The following is a 19,211-nucleotide window of genomic DNA, read 5'->3' as shown; positions in this document are numbered from 1 at the left end:
GGGGCATTTTGATTAAAGTACAGTTAAGTTTTCAGTTATGGGGCAATACAATGCTTTTATCCTTGCTGGGAAATGAAAGAACGACAGAACTGAACCAATTTTGCCTGGACTGAGGAATAACCCTGACCAAGGTTGCAGTCAGGCATAATTGGGTAAGGGAGGCTAGCCAAGACTAATGAGAAGAAAGGGGCTTTTGTTTTGATGTGTGGTAAAATGGAAGGACCCTCAGGATTTTATGTACTGCTGATTTTTTGCTCTGAAGATTTAGTATAGAGCTGAAGCAACTTTGAGATGGCAGATGGCCCAGAAGCAGTACCAAGGCAGGTGTTTTGGCCTTAAGTGGCAGAGAGTAGCTGCTGAGCTGAGGGACTACAGGGTGGGCCCCCCTACTCAACAATCAAAGATGGACTTACTTCCGCTGGGTCAGGTGGAAGAGCTTCTGGAGCTGCCGAGGCAGCCCTTATGGGCTGGAGATGGACTTGCTGGATTTTTTCCCCCCTGGACTCTGCCAACTCTGGACAACAAATTATGAGTGGGGAGCCAGAGGGTGGGGAGGAAAGTGGCTAGCATGCATTAGCCATTCACAACTGTGAGAGGACTCAAGGTTAAGCTTATTGCCAAGAAACCTCAGAGAATGGGGAATCTTATTTAATATTTGCTGTTCATTTGTTAATTGCATGCTTCCTCAAGTTTATTGTCCCATACCCTGTCTCGCTGCCTGACTGCCTCTTTTAAATAATGTTTTCTTGTCTTAAACCTCTGGAGCTAGTGGGTGAGTGGGGAATATTGTCTAGCAAGGGTGCCCAGAGGAAGATTCTGGGTTGGGGGGCTGTGACGTAGTGGGGATTTACCCTTGTTATGTTGTATGTGAGCCTTACTGTTTTGCATGAATACTCTGCGTGCCTCAGTTTCCCTGTGTATTGTACCAATGTCTAGGTGGTGGGCATAAGGGTGTGTGACTTTTGTGTGGGGGCTGCTCCAGCTGCCAGCATGTATACTATGGCCGTTCCTTCGTAACCTGAGACCCAGGAGGGGGATGTGACCAGGTGACTCTTGGCCCAGGAAGCAAGACAAAGGCCGGAGGAGGAGCAATGGGCAGGGCAGGAGCCAGGGTGCTGTAAGTGAGTCAGTGCTAACAACTTCTGTCCTACACAGTGTTCCTGTCACCTAATAAACCTTCTGGTTTACCAGCTGGCTGAGTCACACTCACATCTGACTGTGGAGTTCAGGTGCCAGGCCCTCTGGCATCCCCAGGAGCCCCACACAGGCGGACTTGCTGTGGGAGGCACACCACGTAGAAGGGGATTCTGAATGCTCTGAGGTCAAACCCAGGAAGGTCTAAGCTATGTAAGCTTCTTGCCCTGGAGACAGTATGCTCAGAGAGAGGAGGCGCCCCCAGAGTCCTGTCTGGCTTTGTATGGAGTTGTTCCAAAGCACTGCTATTATTTAGGGTTTCTGAAGAAATCCCTAGATTAACAAACCTGGCCCTTTTTGCTGCGAACAACACCTGGTAGAAGGGTTACACTTGTTCACACTAAGAAGTTTTGGGCCAACTCAGTATATGAAGGGGAAAAGGGCAATGGAAGTTCACTTTTCTGCCAGAAGCAGTGTTGGTTCTATAGAAACTGATCTTCTTTCCTATGGAGACTTGACTCAACAACTCACACTGATGTTAAAGGGGCACTGTGTTGTTGGCCACACTGTATTTTGGATGTTGTATAATTTAAAAATATTAATGATTGGTGGAATATTATTTTATTAAAAAAGCAGATACTATACAAGCTACACTGACTAGTGAATCCCAGTTCCATTGATGTAATTTGTTTTGCCACCATTTGTTTCCCTGATAGTAGGCTATTGCCTGTACTCTGAAATAATTTCTGTGTATCACAGCTGTGTGTGTATTTCACCTTAAGTTTTAGAGTGAGGGACATTATTCCTTATCACAGGAAAAGGAAGACAGCTGGGTTTTCTAGACAGTTCACCTAAAGAATTAAATCTAGCTTTTATGGGTATTTGTATGCATGGTGAAATGTTGTGATTTTTCCTTTGTTTAGGAGTACAAGACAATTTTACATTCCATCCATGGCGCATTATATTAAACTAATGTTTATTGTAAGTCTGTTTATGACATAGTTCATAAATGCTTTCCAGTGAGTCATATTAGATAACAGCCAAACCCTTTGTTTTTAGAGGTGGATACAGCAAGTTTGTAATGAAAGCAGTATTTATTAAAGGAAATAACAAACAGATTTAAATAATATGTGGTAGATAAGTAAGCTTTTTATTACGCTATTGATCTGCTGCAAATTGTGTGGTTTAAATGTAAGTTTTTCCTCATTTGGTTGGAGACCTTTGTACTTGCATGCATCACTGCTACTAAGTAAACTGGATGAACTAGGTCTACTTTTCCCATATCAGTCAAAACTGCTGAGTCAAGTGTGCGCATGCCCCATAGAGGGGCTATATAGTACATGCTTTGTTCCCTCCCCCACCAGGCTGTGCTTGCTGACTATATCACTCCAAACCCTGTGTTAGATGTAGTGATATCAAGCAATCCTAAACCTTTGTTAATAGAATGTTTGACACTTATTTACTGGAACATTTGACTAATTTTTTTTGTACATATTTCCAAAAGGAAGTAATGCTGTAGGTGTGATAAGGAAAAAGCACTGTGTACTTTCCTCAGGGAAATGGATCAAAGTGGACAATATGCAAGCTTATTTCTTCCCCTATTGTTTTGAGGCCAGAGGGATGGTACTGCTGGGAAGTGTGTATAAATGTTACAAAAGGTATTATAGAGGTGTTATACTTTAAATGTTTAATCATATTGCAGAAGATTAAGAATTTTTTTTTAAAACCTACATAGACCACCCAAGGTGGAAAAAAGTTCTTATCAAGAAATAGAGTACTACACTCTTGAATCTGTTCCAGTGCCCTGAACTCAGGAAGATGTATGCAGTGTCAGGTCTGCATCCACACTAATGCTCATTACAATTTTCCCTTTCAACTGGGGTGGGGGGGGAGGAAGAGAGAGAGGGGTTTATATAATGTTCCATTTAATGATACTATTTTTCACTGAAATAGGAACACACTGGGATAATATAGTAAATCAGAAACTACATACTAATGAATTGCGTTAGAATTGAGATTAAAGTGGAACAAAAACATTTTTCTGACCCCTAATCCTACAGTTTTATTGGTAAAGGCTAACACAACACAACAGCAATGAGCTTAAAAGGACGAGGCAGGACACCTTGTTTTTAAACTTTATTTTCAGAGCTGTGTTTAGACTATTGATTAAAATATTATAATTTAATATGCAATTTAAAAAGGCTACCAAGGATGTTAAAGAGGACTAGACATTGACAAGGTTAACAGGTTACTCAAGCACTGGCAGATACTAGTTTGCTCATGCCACTGAAGTAGGATCTTTCCCTTTCACTCATCACCTCAAAATGCAGAGGCCTTCTACAGAAATTGCATTCCGCTGAAGAGTGCGGTTTCAGCTCCAGACCAACGTTCTTCCATGTAGCCATCAGGGTCTCTGTTAGACAAAAGGAAGACATTTAAGAACAGTCTGATTTTAATAAGCTTTCAGTACCTAGAATGCTTTCCAAAACACTGAGTACTGCAAATGATGAATTGCAATGTTTAGAGGTGAGGTGAAAGTAAAAACAATCTAAAATCTAAAAAACAATCCAAACAAACAAGCTACCTACTTGAAATGCCTGACAACTTTTGCTTAGCAAAGAAAGGTGTTGAGGGAGCTCTCAAATACTGACAGATTCATAACTTTGAAGGATAACTAATCTATCGCCCATTATTCTTATTCCATAATAAAATGGAACTGCCTTTCTTCAGAGAATCAAAAAGCACTTAAAGCCTTTCAATATGCTCACACCCTTTACCTCATTTTACGGTTAGGAAACTGAAATCATGGAAGACTTTCCCAGGGCCACCATAGTCTGTCTACACAGACCCTGGAAGCAAGCCTCCCAGGCAGGTCAACAGACTTGGATTTGTGCTCTAAAAAATAGTTGTATAGACAGCACTTTGAAGTTGTGGCTCAGGCTCTGAAGCCCACCCGCTGATAATCTTTGGAACCCAGGCTCCAGCCCAAGCTGCAACTTCAAAATGCTGTCTCTGTAGCTCGTTTTAGAGTACTAGCATGAGCTGTGCCAACTCTGCACAAGTGAGCCTCTCAGCCCAGTTAACAGACTTCCCAGCTCTGCCTGGACTCACTAGGTCATAAAATCCATGAGTCCCAAATCTCATTTTCCAGCTATTAACTGCTATAAATTAATCAGGACTAAATGGTGAGATATCAGGCTACTTTGCTGTAGCCAATATTGATTAAATGTACAGATGACTAGGTGATTTCTTATGGAAACTGCAAAAATCAGAGTAGCGCTATTAAACAAGCACCCACTATAAGACAATACCTCTGTTTATAAAAATATATATCCTTAAACTAGAATGTGTAAAAGAACCATAAGATGGCTGAAGACTGGTTTAGTACTGCTCTGGGCTTTTGTATTGCAGCATTTTGTAGCTTTCAGACAGAGGGCTACCACCTCTCTTGCTCAAAGGCAAAAATCAATGGGAAACATTGACAGCACTTTTTAACACTTCATTTGTAGCAATAGTTCACCTTCTTCTAAGGTGAGCTTTCCCAGCTAGGCCAAGCAAGGTGTAGATATTTTCTTTAAGTTAGCAATAGATCAGGGATCATATCTTAAATCTTCAGAATGAAGATTCTATAAAATACTGTAGTGTTCTTAATGCTGTCGGAGTCCATTCGCTCACCAAGGAAATAATTCATCATCTGCGGTGTGTGATGAGGAGTTGGGGCAATACGCAGCAGCTCTTCTCCACGTGGAACTGTGGGGTAGTTTATTGCCTGGACATAGATGCTGTGCTGACTCATCAGTCTGTCACAGATTTCAGTATTTTTAGCAGCATCTGCAACCTAGATTTACAAAATGGTCAAGTTCAAGGTAACGAACTACGCATGTGTAATTACCAGAATACATAATCCCAAACAACCTTATAGGTTTGAAAAGTTAGTTAAAAGCCACAATCTGTGGAAAATTCCAGTTTAAGTATGGACTACCCACAAAAATCAGAATTTAATCATTTTGTCCTCCCTGTGCTTATTGGAACAGAACATGATATAGAAGGGAAATTTAAAACTTCCCTCTAGTATTCTTGCCAGAATACTTCCAATGAATAATTCCTTCAGTATGCATTTTTGTACACTTGAAGATATTTAAATTTAGTATATTGTACAAATAGGAAAGTACAAACACAAAGTTAGTTAAGTGTGAATGGAACTTATAGCATTTGCCAATTCAATTTGTTGGCTAACACCCGGCTGCAAATTTTTTTAAAAAACAGCAGGTTTTAGTCATTTAAGGAAAACCCTCAGCTTCAGCCTACATCATACTACATAAACCTAAAATAAGCTATGCACTTTACATGCTGTGTAAGAATACAAGTCAGCTTCAGGTAATTTCTGTAATACAAACAAGTTTATTCTTGTGGAACATCTTTCCATAAACTTAAAAAGAAAAGACACCATAAATCTTTAGTTACCCTGATTGGAATGATGTGACTGGGACAGTGTACTACAGGGAGTCCAGCATCCATCAGCATTTGTCTCATGAGTTTAACATTGCGTTGGTGCTGGCGTCGAAGAACTTGCCCTTCCGCACTTTTTAGAGTTCTAACTGATTCAAGCGCACCAGCTAACAGCATGGGTGGCAGGGATGTTGTGAAAATGAAGCCAGCAGCATAGGAACGTACAGTGTCTATCAAAGAACTTGTACTGGAAATGTACCCACCAACACAACCAAATGCTTTGCCTGAAAAGAAGAAACAGTGTCAAGATTATTTACTCTTTTAGAAAAGGTAACTGCAAGCCAGGATCTGACAGTTGTACTTATTTTTTCTTGGACTCTGAGATCATTCTGATACAAACATTTAAGTAGAACTCCAAATCCTGACCTTCCTATCAGCAACACAATTAGGTCTTTCCAATAATTTAGCACACAATAAGGGTCCTCAATTTTATTCTAGTGCTTACAAATTAGTGGTAAATTCGTACAAGACAAGGTTAATCCACTCCACCCCACCCCACAAAAATCCCACACTGTTATGAAGAAACCATGTGACTGCTACAAGAGTATTGTTTAAGACAAAAAAAATTCACAAACAGCACCTACTAGTGTTTCCTAGGACAAAAGATTCTTGCACTGTATTTTAATGCCAGTGAAGAAAAATGTAAATCCTACCCAAAAATAAACAAACAAATTCAGTAAGTATTGGAGTAATAAAATATATTCCAATGAGTTTAAACACTCATTATTTGTACTCCACTACCTCTGCTTTTTTCTCTCCAACAGGTTTAGATGGGTAATCTATTCCTGAGATAACTAAAAATAGCCCTCACTCCTGTCCTCTCTTTGCATCTTATTTATGTGCTTCATGCAATCTACTGGGCATGTACAGTAACCACCATTTCAAAAGGATATTACCCAATAGTTAAAGGCCAAAACAAAGCCAAATTAAACTGAAACCTATTGCACTATTTTTCTGTTTATATTATGCTGACGTTTGAGATTGCAAATAAAATTCTTACAAAAACATGTGGTGGTGATTTGGTTTAGGGTGGCGTTTCAACTCTTGCTTTATATTTTAAGTACATAGTTTAAACGGATTTTCACAGTTTCCAGTATTTGAACTCTAATAGTTCAAAAACAGTCTGAGTTGCATCCAAAAGAATTTTATTGGTTCTTTCAGTTCTCGCCAAATCTCCTTACATAACTCCCATCTCAGGTTTCTGGATTAGGAACATTCCACCTTACACAAAGGAGAGAGTTCAGATCTAAATATAAAGCACTGCACCACAATTAATTCTCTCTCACATGAATTCACTGATAGAGGTGTAGTGACTATGCCACTAGGGTCATTTTGCTAACTTACCATTTCAGGTGGCATTTTTGAATCAGCCTAAGTGACTTAGCACAAGTGCCTTTGAAAGTTAATAGAACTGGTGAGCCTAAGTCAGTCATTCAGGTGGTTTTAAAAATCCCATGCTTCAAATCCTAGGAACAAGTCAGTTTACTGACATGATTTGAGTTCATTTTATTCCTTCACCTTGTCTGCAGCATGAACTTTGCTGGCATTTGTACAAAAACCGTTTACACACTTTTGTAACTAAAAGGCCAGAAGATACACATACCAAGTGTTCCAGAGATTATGTCCATTTTATGCATGACTCCATCCCGATCGCCTATGCCACCACCCCGAGCTCCATACAGCCCAACAGCATGTACTTCATCTACAAAAGTGATCGCCCCATGCTCATGAGCTACATCACACAATTCTTCCAATGGACACACTGCACCTGAGATCAAAACAGTAATCACAATTAATCACAAGTTCTTGCTTTTGATGGTATATGCATATTTCGTAGCTTACTGAAACATAAAAATTGTCTTTTTTCTTTAAGTCACCTATTTAACAAAAGGATACAAGCTTTTTAAAACAGACTCACCATCCATTGAGTGAACAGTTTCAAATGCAACAATTTTGGGAGTAGATGGATCTGATTTTCTCAGTAGTTCTCGGAGATGATTGACATCATTATGGCGAAATATGTGCTTAGGCACTCTGCTGTTCCGAATTCCTTGAATCATAGAGGCGTGGTTTCCGGCATCTGAGTAAATCTCACAGCCTGAGGGGACAACCAAAGGTTACTAGTAGTTATGGCTGTACTGAAAGAGGACAGATTGTACAGATACCTAAAAATTATATGAAATGGGATTGTGCTAGTAAATTTGTGTTTTAGCTCCAGAAGAGAGTCGCCGCTATAGAAATTTGTTAGATCAGAAACTTTGCGATAAAATATTTAAGACAGAATACCCACTGAAATAGCTATATTTTTTATTTTTGCTTTAGAGTGAAATTAAGACACTTATTTCCAGGAATTCACAACTTTAAATTTGCATAACTGCCTTAAGACAAGTAAACACCCAATCCCAAAGAAATATACTTTAAGGTTAATTTTATATTTGGAAGTTACAGAAGTCTTAACTGTAGACATTTCTCCAGCAACAGCAGATACAAGATTGGAAAGAGAGTCAGTTTACCAGCGTTAACCATATCCTGGACTATAGCAGGGGAAAAACCATCCTTCCACCTGCAGCTACATGGGGTGGAGAAAACAGTAGGTCTTTCCAGAAGTGAAGCCAGCCTCTGGAAATAGCAGGGAGTTACAGCAACTGGGCAGGAAGACCTCCAACTTGGGCATCATTTGCTGCCACCCATCCCTCCAATACCTCCCCTCGGCCCGTGATATCAGCAGGTTGCTTTTACAGTTTGAACTTCAGACATTTTCTGGTTGATTCTGTCTTCAACTCCTGTCCTTCTCCCTCAGTCCCTCCACTGCCAGTCTTTCTCCCTGCTCTTCTCCATCCTTCCCTACCCTTTAAAAGTTCCTCACTTTTAGATTAAAGAGAATAAACGGAACTGAGATGTTCCAACCACCACCTTGGACACACTGCTCATAGGCTGTACCCCCACTGTGTGTCTGATACAGGTGCAGCCTGATGAACTTCTAATATGGTATATAGAACAATGCCCCAAATCCTGATCAAGGTGTTTAGGCGCCACCACAATAGAAATTAGTGAAGACTGCCTTTTTTTTTTTTTAAGTGATATTTAGTGACCAAAAAATGGTTAGAATCTCAAGTATCATCTGAAAGAAGTTTATTTTCAATGAAGTTTCAGGGTATTTTATTTGCAGAACGTAGTATTACATTGCATAGTATCCAGTACATCAGATCTCACCTGGTAACATTTTAGCTAATGTGAAGAGAGTGGAATCATTAGCTACAAAGCACGATGAGAACAGCAATGCTGCATCTTTTCCATGGAGATCAGCCAACTCTTGCTCCAAATCAACATGAAATTTACTTGTTCCAGAAATATTTCTGGTGCCTCCTGCTCCAGCACCATGTTGTTTCAATGTATCCCTTTAAGAAATGTTCAAAAGGGAAGCAGTATTAATCAATACTATTTGACTCTCAGCTGCATGTGAACAATTCAGGAAAAGGGACATTATCTTCCATAACAAACCACCATTCCTTAACTTACATAAAAGCAGTAGTGGTTAAAGAGAAATGGGTACAAGAGGTGCAACAGTATTTGTTTACAGTTTGAATAAGGATCTTGGAGGCTACAACTATGTTTTGCAAGGAACTTCATGAGCTCAAAGCTAATGCAATTTACTAGCTGTGCCCCTTACAAAAATTGTAGGACTCCACTGCCTTATGCTGAGCTATCTATATTTAATCGGTACTGAGACATGTTAAGATAATTACAGTATGCTGTTCAGCAGTTTTCCATAAGCCACCATATATAACCAAATACACAAAGGAGGAATATCAGGGGTTCACCACTTAAAGTGTTGCAGCACTAGAGCCAACTATATTGTAAGTTGTTTTATGACAGTTAGTAGTCAAACATGTGAGAAGGGAGGATTATCCATGTGTTAAAAAGTAATACTCTGAGTTAGTTTCCTGTAGATCACTGCATACCTTGTGGTTACCAAACATTTTACTTTTACTTGAAGTTATAGAACTACTTACATAACAGCTCCACACACTCGAGGGTGGCGACTCATCCCTAGGTAATCATTGCTGCACCATACAGACACCTCTTTTTTGCTGATAAGGGAATCAGAGTAGTCATCTGCCATGGGAAAGACCTGTGCCCTTCGATTCACAGTTTTGAATACACGGTACGTGTGATCCTTTTTTTTCTCATCAATTTTTTTCTCAAAGAACTGGTCATACTGGAAAGTAGAAACAGCTAGAAGAGGAGAGAGGCTATTAAATACAAGAAAGAATTAACACTTTTGAATGTCAAAAGATCTGTCTGCAGCTGGATACTGCAAAAACGGATTTAGCAGACTAATAGATTCAAATTTAGTTTGCTAATCAAACAAGATTGATCCTTACATTTTGGCAAGTTATCCTGAAGCAGATGAGACACTCTTTCTGGTTTTTGCTTTAACATAATATCCTGGAACTTCTTCAGCAAGCCATTCTGCTCTTCTCCAGAAGTCTTGATGTTTATCACAGTGGGATTCACTGGTGTTTTAGTAAACTCTGTACATTTGAGATGTTGCAATGAAATCCAGTGATTATTAAAGTCAGTTTGACACCATCTTATATCAGAAAGATATACAAAAGATCGTATGCCATGAAAAGTTATGAATCCAGTATCTTAAATTGTTTAAAATAAAAAAAATTAGTTGAGACACTAAAACAGAGCAATGAGACCAGAAGCTAAAGAGAAAGCCATACTTTCCTCAGACCTTGTGAAATCAGATCTTGTCTAACAAAAACTGAGGTCCAATTGAGAAGATTCAATAATTGTCTGGGACCAATTCAGTTGACATAAGAAGTTGGTATGGAGGCTACGAGAGCCAAACACATGCTTTAGTTGTTGGTAAAAGTGTTTCTCTATTATTCCAAGCTTCTGTTCTGTTGATATGGATAGTTGTCACCAGGGCTTGCAGCAGACTGGAAAAGCTGGAGTGAACGGGTAAGGAAAAAACTGACTTCTTCCAGAGGAAGCAGCAAGACTTAGTATTGGTGAAAAAAAAGCCTTCGTTTAACACAAAGTTTTGACAAAACTACTTTAATCTGAAAGTAACTTTGTTCTCTTTATGGCAGGGACAATCTTATTTGTCTAGTGACACGTGCAATGGGACACCAATTTCTGATCAGAGCCATAAGGCACTACTACAATCAAAATACTACGGAGAAGACGGTCCAGGGTGAAAGGGAGGTGGTTTCTATTAAATTACTTCTTTTCTCTAGTGTCCTGCTTTGCACTTTCCAGCCTCTAGCGGCTTAATTCTTTGAATATGTTTATGTAGGCAGCAATGCTAATGCGTTCTACACACTGGTAATTTTTTGGTGAAGACATTGAATTTTTATAAGCAATATCAAGAGGTATTTCTTAGAGCTAACTGATAAAGAGTGCTGTAGTTTGACATATTTGTTTTGCAATTAGAACATAATTCTCACTAAACCCAGCTGTAAAAAACAAACAAAACCAAAACAAACCCAAAGAGTTGGTATAAAATAGATTACACAAACTGAGTAATATAAACAGCACTGCATGAGCACAATTAAAATTCCTATATTCTGCAATAAAATCCTTTTGTTGCAGAGTCCCATGACCCCCCCTCTGGCCTATAAGGTAGCAATTATGTCAGACTTGGCTTTTATCTCTAAGACTAGTGCTAGCAAGCAGAGTGTTACAAGAGAGTATATTTCACTGTCTATTGCAGCATACATAAAAACATACCTTTCCTTACAGCCTGCATTTCCTGCACATCCTCTTGGAGTTCTAGGCTGGCTTTGCAGAAAACATTACTATTCCTAGGGTTCATCTGAGCTGCCAGGAAAGGACATTTAGTGGCAGAGCTCTGACTAGTGCTCTGGCTAGTAACAGCAGGTGGATGGCTAATAGGCAGTTGGGATCCACTGGTGTTCTCCTGGGACACATCTTTGGAATTTTTGGCCTCTTGGATAGGAGAAACAAAACAAGGGTTAAAAAACAGAAACTGGGGTGATCTGATTGCACAAGAACATAAAACTTCTCTGACAACTATTACACTAAACCACAAGCCTTTCAGAATTGCTCAACTGAGCCATCTGTACTTGTATTACCACACAAAGTATGACTTTTCAGTATCTGATGAACATTTAAACCCAAATTTTCTTGGAGTGCAATATGATTGCCTCTTCCCCAAATGAGGAGACAGTGTGCTTTGTGGATGAGTTAATTTCAACTTAATTTTTTTCAGCTGACAGTTTCCCAGTCTCCCCTACTATTTCGGATTATAAATCCTCTAGGGAATTTTCTCAACCAGAGTCAATAAACAGCCACAAGTCATAAGAGATCTGAGAACTCTACTGACCTGGATTTGCACCAATTACATAGTTATGATCAGCAGAATTTTGCTCTCAGACATTACATTAGAGTTTGCAGAGTATGAACTTCAGTTTTAAAATAGTCCAATTATTTTCAAAGAAGTATGTTAAGTTTTAAGTAGTAAGTGTTTGAGAAGATTAAGCAAAATACTTAGAGAGTACACCAGCTCAGGCAGTTACAGTTTCCAGAAGTTTCCTTCTGGCTGGGCAGTTCCCGAAGTGTTTTTAAAAAGTTCTTCCTTGTCTACTTAAGCAGGAAGCATTTATTAAACAAGTCAAGGGTTGTTATTGTGAAAAACAATTGAATAAAAATGACACCCTGGAAATCTTACAGATTTCCACCCTATGGTCATTACCAGTGAAGATTAACGTAGTGCAGGTACATGCAAGTTTAAAGGATGGAATGTTGTAGAATAATGCACCTAGGATGCAAGTTATCTGACAAGAGCAAATTATATCCAACTAAAGTTGTCCTGTAATCATTTACTGTCTGCTTTGCAACAGCCCCAGGGACAATTCACTTTCCTCTTGTGGAGGCAACATTGCTTCTTCTATACCCCATACCTTTTCACCTTTGCTCCCACAGCAAAAGGGGAGCGTTATAGCATTCTCTGCATTTCCTAGGTTTTTGGAAGGTGGTGCGTTCCTCAAACAACCAGGTTCCCTCTCCCACAATTTGCCATTCAATTGTTCAGTGTGTAGCACATGCTGAAACGGATTTCATTTACACTTCTACTGTATTATAAGAAAGCCAAGATTCAGATGTGTTACCAAATCCAAAGTTTAGAATTCCAAACTCATAACACTATTTTAAGTGCAACAAGCAAGGCACTGAATTTTACAGTATTAAGCAGTTTACCTTCAAAGCAAAGTTTAATAAACCAGACAAACTTAAAAAAAAAAAAAAAAAAAAAAAAAGACTGGTCTCTGATTTTAAACAGAACAAAAAAACTGAAGTGTTTGAACAAGAACATAAGCAACACTGAGTAAGGACAACATTTTGAGATGTTTACTGGTAAACATTTCAGTCTTTTTGGAGGTGTTCATGCCAGTCACTAAGAAAGCAAAATTAGGAGCAATTGAGAGGTTCTACTGTACAGCCTCTCATAACCTGACAAATTAAAGGCAAAGGATGGGATCTAATATTAAACATAAATATAGTTGTAAGTAGAATCTAAAAAGCCTTATGATGAGAAAGCTTAAAATTAGAGTAAAAAAATAAGCTTCTGGATATGGTAGCTTGTACATCATTAACTAGCTATAAAAAGAAACATAAAATTGACACTGACTGTCATTAGATGAGGTGGTTTCTTCAGCTTGTTGGCAGTGAACAACCGAAGTACCCAGGGCACGGGAAGCAGGCTTGGTCCCAACTTCCATCATGTTAGGGCAGTTCTGAGCATAAAAGAGCAGTGACTTGCCAGCCTTCTGCAGAAAAGCCTGGGATACCCGTGACAGGAAGGGGCAGCGACGAACAACAGTTTCCATTTTTGGATTTTTTGATCCTGTAACAAAATATAGAAATGATAACGTTAAATGTAAGTGTTAGATCATTTCTTACATATAAAACAGTTTTCCAGACTACTTCAGAGTTGGATAATACACAATACAATTAGGTTATAGCAGATGGAAAGCCGTACAGTGTGGTATTTACTAATAATAATGGGATGACTTAAGCAAAGAACCAGGTAGGGTATCAGAAATATCTTCTTAACGGGGAGACATGGGGGGGTTGTGCAACAGTCTTCCAAAAGGAAGTGGAGGGAGAGCCCTGGCACATTTAAATGGACATCAGCAGCCTATTCACAGAACTGCTGGGTTTCTTAACTGACCGTAAGATTACTGTAATAAGCCAACACTTAAAATTACCCCCCTCCCCCGGTTTACTTTGGGTTAGCGTCCCTGGGCTTGCACACGCAAGGGGAGGGAGCACAACACAAAACCAATACGAAAATGCGATTTTACAATCGCCCGGGGGGACTATTTGTAACGGATACGATTTCAGCTTGACCGTACCCCCGTCACACCAGGCTGCGGCTGGAAGAAGGCTAGGGCCATAGGGCGCTGGGGAAAGGGGCGCACGGAGGAGAGGCCCTAGGCAGCTCCCCCGAGTGCTGGGCCAGCGGAAAGCGGCACGGAGCTGAGTGCCCCCCGCGGGAACCTCAGCCTGCCTTGGCAAGCCGCGCACGGAGAGAGCCATGCGCCTGGAGGGGTCCCCGGCGCCCCCACATCCCCGCCCGCTCCCCGGGGCGGCGCGGCGTCCCCAGTCTCGGGACCAGCTGCGGCCGGCGGGCCCCCCGAGTACCCTGCCTGACTCGCACTGAGCGTGACCTCGCCTCACCCGCTGCCGTGCCGCTCCTCCGGCTCCGACGCTCCTCCGATGTTTTCGGGCCGCTGCTACCTATATAATCACCCCGAGCACCGCGCAGGCGCACAGTAGGACGACGCCCAGCAGTACCCCCGCCACCAGACACACGGCAGAGGCGCATGCGCAGCCCCTCCCACAAGTCCCTTCCCGTGCTATAGCGCATGCGCGATATCCTGTCTTCCCACGTCTGTGCTTACGCGTTGCGTGGAGGGGGGAGCAAGTGGCGCAGCTCTGGCTGCTGAGTGGCAGGGGGAGGGGCCGGAGGTTGGGGGAGGGACAGAGGCAGGTGGAGGGGAGGCGGAAGGGGAGAGCTGGGGCAGAAGCTGCGATGCACTTAGGTGCTGCCTTGGGGAATGGGGGGCAGAAGAGGGAAGCTCAAAGGCAGAAGGGGGGAGAGAACAATTACCTGCTGGGTGTGGAAAAGGGGACCCACCTGGCTGCTCCCTGGCAGCTAGGGTGACTAGACAGCAAGTGTGAAAAATCAGGACGAGGGTGGGAGGGTAATAGGAGCCTATATAAGAAAAAGACCCAAAAATCGGGACTGTCCCTATAAAATCGGGACATCTGGTCACCCTACTGGCAGCAGCTTGGCCTGGGAGTTAGGGCCTTGGGACTGAACAAGGTTCCGGGAGAAAGGTGGCTGCATATGGATCTACCACAGGAAGGGAGTAACAGCCTCTCAGTTCAAGCTAGTATGGGGAGAATGGAGGGGCACTGCCCCTTCCCCACCACGGGGACAGCTGGAGGCAGCATTAGCCCCGTTGAGAGGTGGGGCAGTAGCTAGGGAGGCTGGCAGGCTACATTTCCTGTCCTTTACATGCACTTCATTAGTTCAGCTTTGTGATTCAGTGTTTCCATGTTAGAAGTGGTGATGTAATACATGACCTAAAGTTGAACAGGGAAGTGATTCCCAGACCCCTGATTCTGGGTCTGCTACTGGTGCCCTGTGCAAGTTTCGGGAAGATATTTGAACTGAGGGGCTTTATTTATTTATTGTAAAATGGAACTAGTAATGAGCTAGCTTTGTGTGTGTGTACAACACCTGACACAATTGACTAAGGCTCCTCGGCACTGCTACAATGCAGATAGTAAATAAAGGGCTTTGAACTTCTGCTATGGACAGATAATTTTGTGGGATAAGATAAATATCACATCAGCCATATGTGGGTCTAAGACTTGATAGCAAGACACATAGGTGGAATATGGCACCTGCCCATGCTGTCTTGTAGCAAATTTATAGGAGGGAGACAATAGATAAGTGACTCCTCCGCTCCTCAAAACCCCGCTCTCAGATACAGGAAGACTGGATATCCACCTCTGCTTTTAAGGACTGTTACCCTTGCTTATGTACTGCTGGTTTTCATGTCCTTCCATCACCCCCAGTCTAAAGCACTGCCAGGCTTATTATATGTAGGGGCCTTAAGTCCTTTGATTTAAAAAAAAAAAAAAAAAAAAAAAAAGTACTAGAATGATGCCAACTATTGTTTACTTCTGCTGTAAGACACTCCTCCCAGTTCCTAGTTAAGAGACAGCTTCATTTTGAATTATGTTTAAGGAAATAAATAGTATTCAGCATTAATAACAGGATCTTTACTATTTACCTCATTCAAGCTACAGCTAATGTAAACAAGGGTTTGTCTTGTTCAAACATTGACACTTTTTGTTAAACTCTGATGCTAACAGGAGAAAACAGGCAGCTCTGCACCATTGTCTAGGGGTGAGGACAGAGCAAGAAAGGGGGAATTGATAGATACCCATGAAAACAAACAACAGCAGTAAGTTAACTGACCAGTGCAGCATTATCTTTTAATGTACAGTTCATTAGTTATTCTGAAGATTTAGTAGATATTTCACTCTTCGATCACCAGTGCAATCTATATCACATTTGGTGATTTTCTTGGCACTAGCATTTAGGTTATTAAAAGCACGCCATAAAAAGTTCAGTATTTTTTTTGGCCTCATGTGAAAGTGATCATTAATACTGGTGAGATAATGACCATGCAGTTTTGGTTCTGTTTTTATTCAACAATTTGCCTGGATAATTTCATGGAAGATAATATTACTTTGAGTAATACTATATTGTCCTTTATTTTTTTTATTTTTTTTAAGATCAAGAATTCTTAAGATGTGCAAGCCAGATTTCCAAAAGTGGCCAGCACCTCACTTTAAATGCCTGAGCACTTAATTTAGGTGTCTAAAAGGGAGCTGAGTTCTTTTGAAAGTTTAACCCCAACTGAACCAAATGTGACCTTAATGCACTTTGGGGAGGTGCTTGGATATTATGGTGATGAGGAGGGTGGTGTAAGAACTTGTGTAGAATTGAGGGTGCTGAACACTTGAAAATCTGTCTCTACAGAGCAATTTACATTTTCAAATAGATATGGAGATATTACAGGCTGATCCTTAAAGTAAAAATCCCATTTGTAACTGGGAAAACTGACAGGCTATTTGCCCGATATAGCCTCAGCCACTAAGTGGGTGGTATTACAACTCCAGAAGTTGTTGAAAAACTTGCAGCTTTTCAACTTTCTGATGTGGTTTGTGGTTAAGATGTCTCATTAAAAGAGCTAGCTATTAAGAATCAGGGCTAACTCATCTTCCAACGGTCCAGGAACTCTGAACTGGGGAAATGGGGACAAAGTAAGACAAAATTCTGTCCTCACTTAAAACCTTTATGCAGCCCCAATAAAAATCAGTATTGTCCAGGATGGAATTTGGCCTTTTAATCAATAATGTTCTATGATTGAAGTTTTTTTTACATGTAAAATGTTTAAATGACTTTTTTGCTTAAGTAGTAAGAATCTTAGACTACATGGGTCAAAATTTTTGATACCAATAAAACAAACAGGATTTGAACTCACTCTTGGCTGTAGAATGCAAAGACACTATCCACCAGGTTACAGTCCATTGCCATCAATGGCGATTTTACACTTAAATTACCACAAGGAGAAACAAAATGAGAATGACAAGTAAATTAATAAACTGAATGCAAGGACGAAGTGTCTTATCAAAGCCTATTACCTGGTTGTACTCAAAGTTAGGTGCATTCAAAATTTTGTTCAAAATCAAGTGTGATTTCTTGTTTTATTGAATAAAAAGCAGTCTTGCATATCAGAAATTCATTTAACATGGAACCTCAGTAAGTATTTTTATATGGATTAGATGGGGGCATGAAAACAGGATAGTGGTTCACTGCTTGATATTATCAGGACAAGGTCCCCCCGGCCATGATTCCTCATCAAGTTCAGTCACGTACAGAAAGCAGTGCTCTTTTTCCTAATTTGACTCCAATTGCAGTAGTGGCATGCCTCCAATATTCAAATGATGCAAAATGTGAAAGTTAGTTAGAATGTATTTTTAAACACTTCTTTTAAAGAGGACTTGCTCCTTATTCTGAACTAGTGACCTTTCCTCTCCCTATTAAAGCTTCAAAAAAGTTTGACATTTTTCTTCTCTTATTTCTATCAAACTTTCCATCACTGCAATTTATTTGGGAAAATATTTCCCACCTGTGAGGAGACTGGTTGCAAAATTTAATTGTGAAGAGATATTTTCTTCCCATTAATGTCTTGAAACGTTAACAGAATTTAAACTACAATTGAAGCAGCTGACCCTAAGTAAAACAAGAATTATGTTAGATCATGTATATAGGACTATTTCTTATATGGATATTGATGCAGATTTGTTGGATTTACACATCTTCCCCCCTTTCCGCACTCCCTTTAAAATAAAAAACATTATGCTCATGAAGTTAGAGGGACTAGTGGTATTTAGAGCAGGATACCCTGTGAGGACAAGTGCCATGCAAAAATTTCTTGCAGTGTTCTGTCAGTGCATTTCAAATCTAAGTCGTAACTACCACCAGCTACTCTGATTCTGTGCCTTCACAAAAATCTTTCAATGCTTCTCAATCCCAACAAGCTGCATCTTGTTATATCTCCAGGTCTAGGGATGAAAGGCTAGTGAACTATCCCACTGTGCTACTTGGAATCAGTCAACTATTCCTTTTATATTTAAAAACGTGGTCCCTTCTGGCCTTAGTCTCTGAATCTATGAAAAATAAAGCAAAGTAAGCCACAAAGAAATCTGGTCAATTAAACAAAATTGGGGAGAGTGGTAGGGTATGTCTGATGGACCCTGTTTAAAAAAAAGTTGGATCGGGGTTAGAATGACCTTGGCGAAGTTACTAAGATCTCCAAATAGCGAGGAAACTTTCAGCGATATCTTTAAATATTCCTAGATTCTTTGGTCTTAAATCAGACTCCTCATATATGATTTGAGCATTGATTCTTGTGGTTAAATATAAAAATATCTGTTGTGAAAGAAAGATATTTAACCTTATAGGTGACTGGAGTTGAGCGAAGTTAAATAGTTTTGGAGTACAGTTAACTTGATTCTTACTGCACTTGCTGGGTCCTGGAAGGCTGCCAAAGAATGCTTCACATTGGGAAGGTCAGGGCGGCTAATGAGAAGGAGAGTAGGTGGGAGGGGAATGTGTCTACTATTCTACCTTCCTGCTTGTCTGCAGAAAGGAAAGCAGGCAGGAAGACAGAGAAAGGGAGAAAAAAAGAAAAGTAAAGTGATCACATTTTGTAGTATTCCCAGAGTTTAAGTGTTGTGCGTGAAACCAGTACCAGTAAAGCTGGCACTAAAAGCTGAAATTTATAGAAGGTGACAAAGAGGTTTTAATTAAAGCGCATTATGATTTAGTGACAAGTTCATTTGTGGGGTTTTTTTTGCTTTTATTGCTAAGATGGAAAAAAGCTTTACTAATAGAACTGGTTGGAAATTTTTCAACAATCCCTTTCTTGCCAAAAACTATCAAT

General features: G+C 40.3%; 1 protein-coding gene across 3 annotated transcripts; it reads right to left on the bottom strand.

Moving 5' to 3' along the window:
- Window positions 1-3,255: 3,255 nt before the first annotated feature.
- On the bottom strand, window positions 3,256-14,428 carry ALAS1 (5'-aminolevulinate synthase 1). 3 transcript variants are annotated; one of them, XM_034776560.1, is made up of 11 exons: window positions 14,366-14,428; window positions 13,307-13,522; window positions 11,389-11,607; window positions 10,029-10,178; window positions 9,657-9,879; window positions 8,857-9,041; window positions 7,562-7,741; window positions 7,247-7,411; window positions 5,599-5,867; window positions 4,810-4,972; window positions 3,256-3,547 (listed from the first exon to the last, which is right to left on the bottom strand). In XM_034776560.1, exons 2-11 carry the CDS (start codon window positions 13,503-13,505, stop codon window positions 3,387-3,389), a joined length of 1,914 nt encoding a protein of 637 aa, XP_034632451.1. In that variant the 5' UTR covers window positions 13,506-13,522; window positions 14,366-14,428; the 3' UTR covers window positions 3,256-3,386. The 3 variants fall into 3 exon arrangements, with proteins under 3 accessions (XP_034632451.1, XP_034632449.1, XP_034632450.1); XM_034776558.1 differs by having other exon boundaries at window positions 14,359-14,395; XM_034776559.1 differs by having other exon boundaries at window positions 14,349-14,387.
- Between the last annotated feature and the right edge of the window lie 4,783 nt (window positions 14,429-19,211).

This window comes from Trachemys scripta, chromosome 7 (assembly GCF_013100865.1).
Source record: "Trachemys scripta elegans isolate TJP31775 chromosome 7, CAS_Tse_1.0, whole genome shotgun sequence".
NCBI lineage: Eukaryota > Metazoa > Chordata > Testudines > Emydidae > Trachemys > Trachemys scripta.
This window is presented reverse-complemented; position numbering and strand designations above follow the sequence as displayed.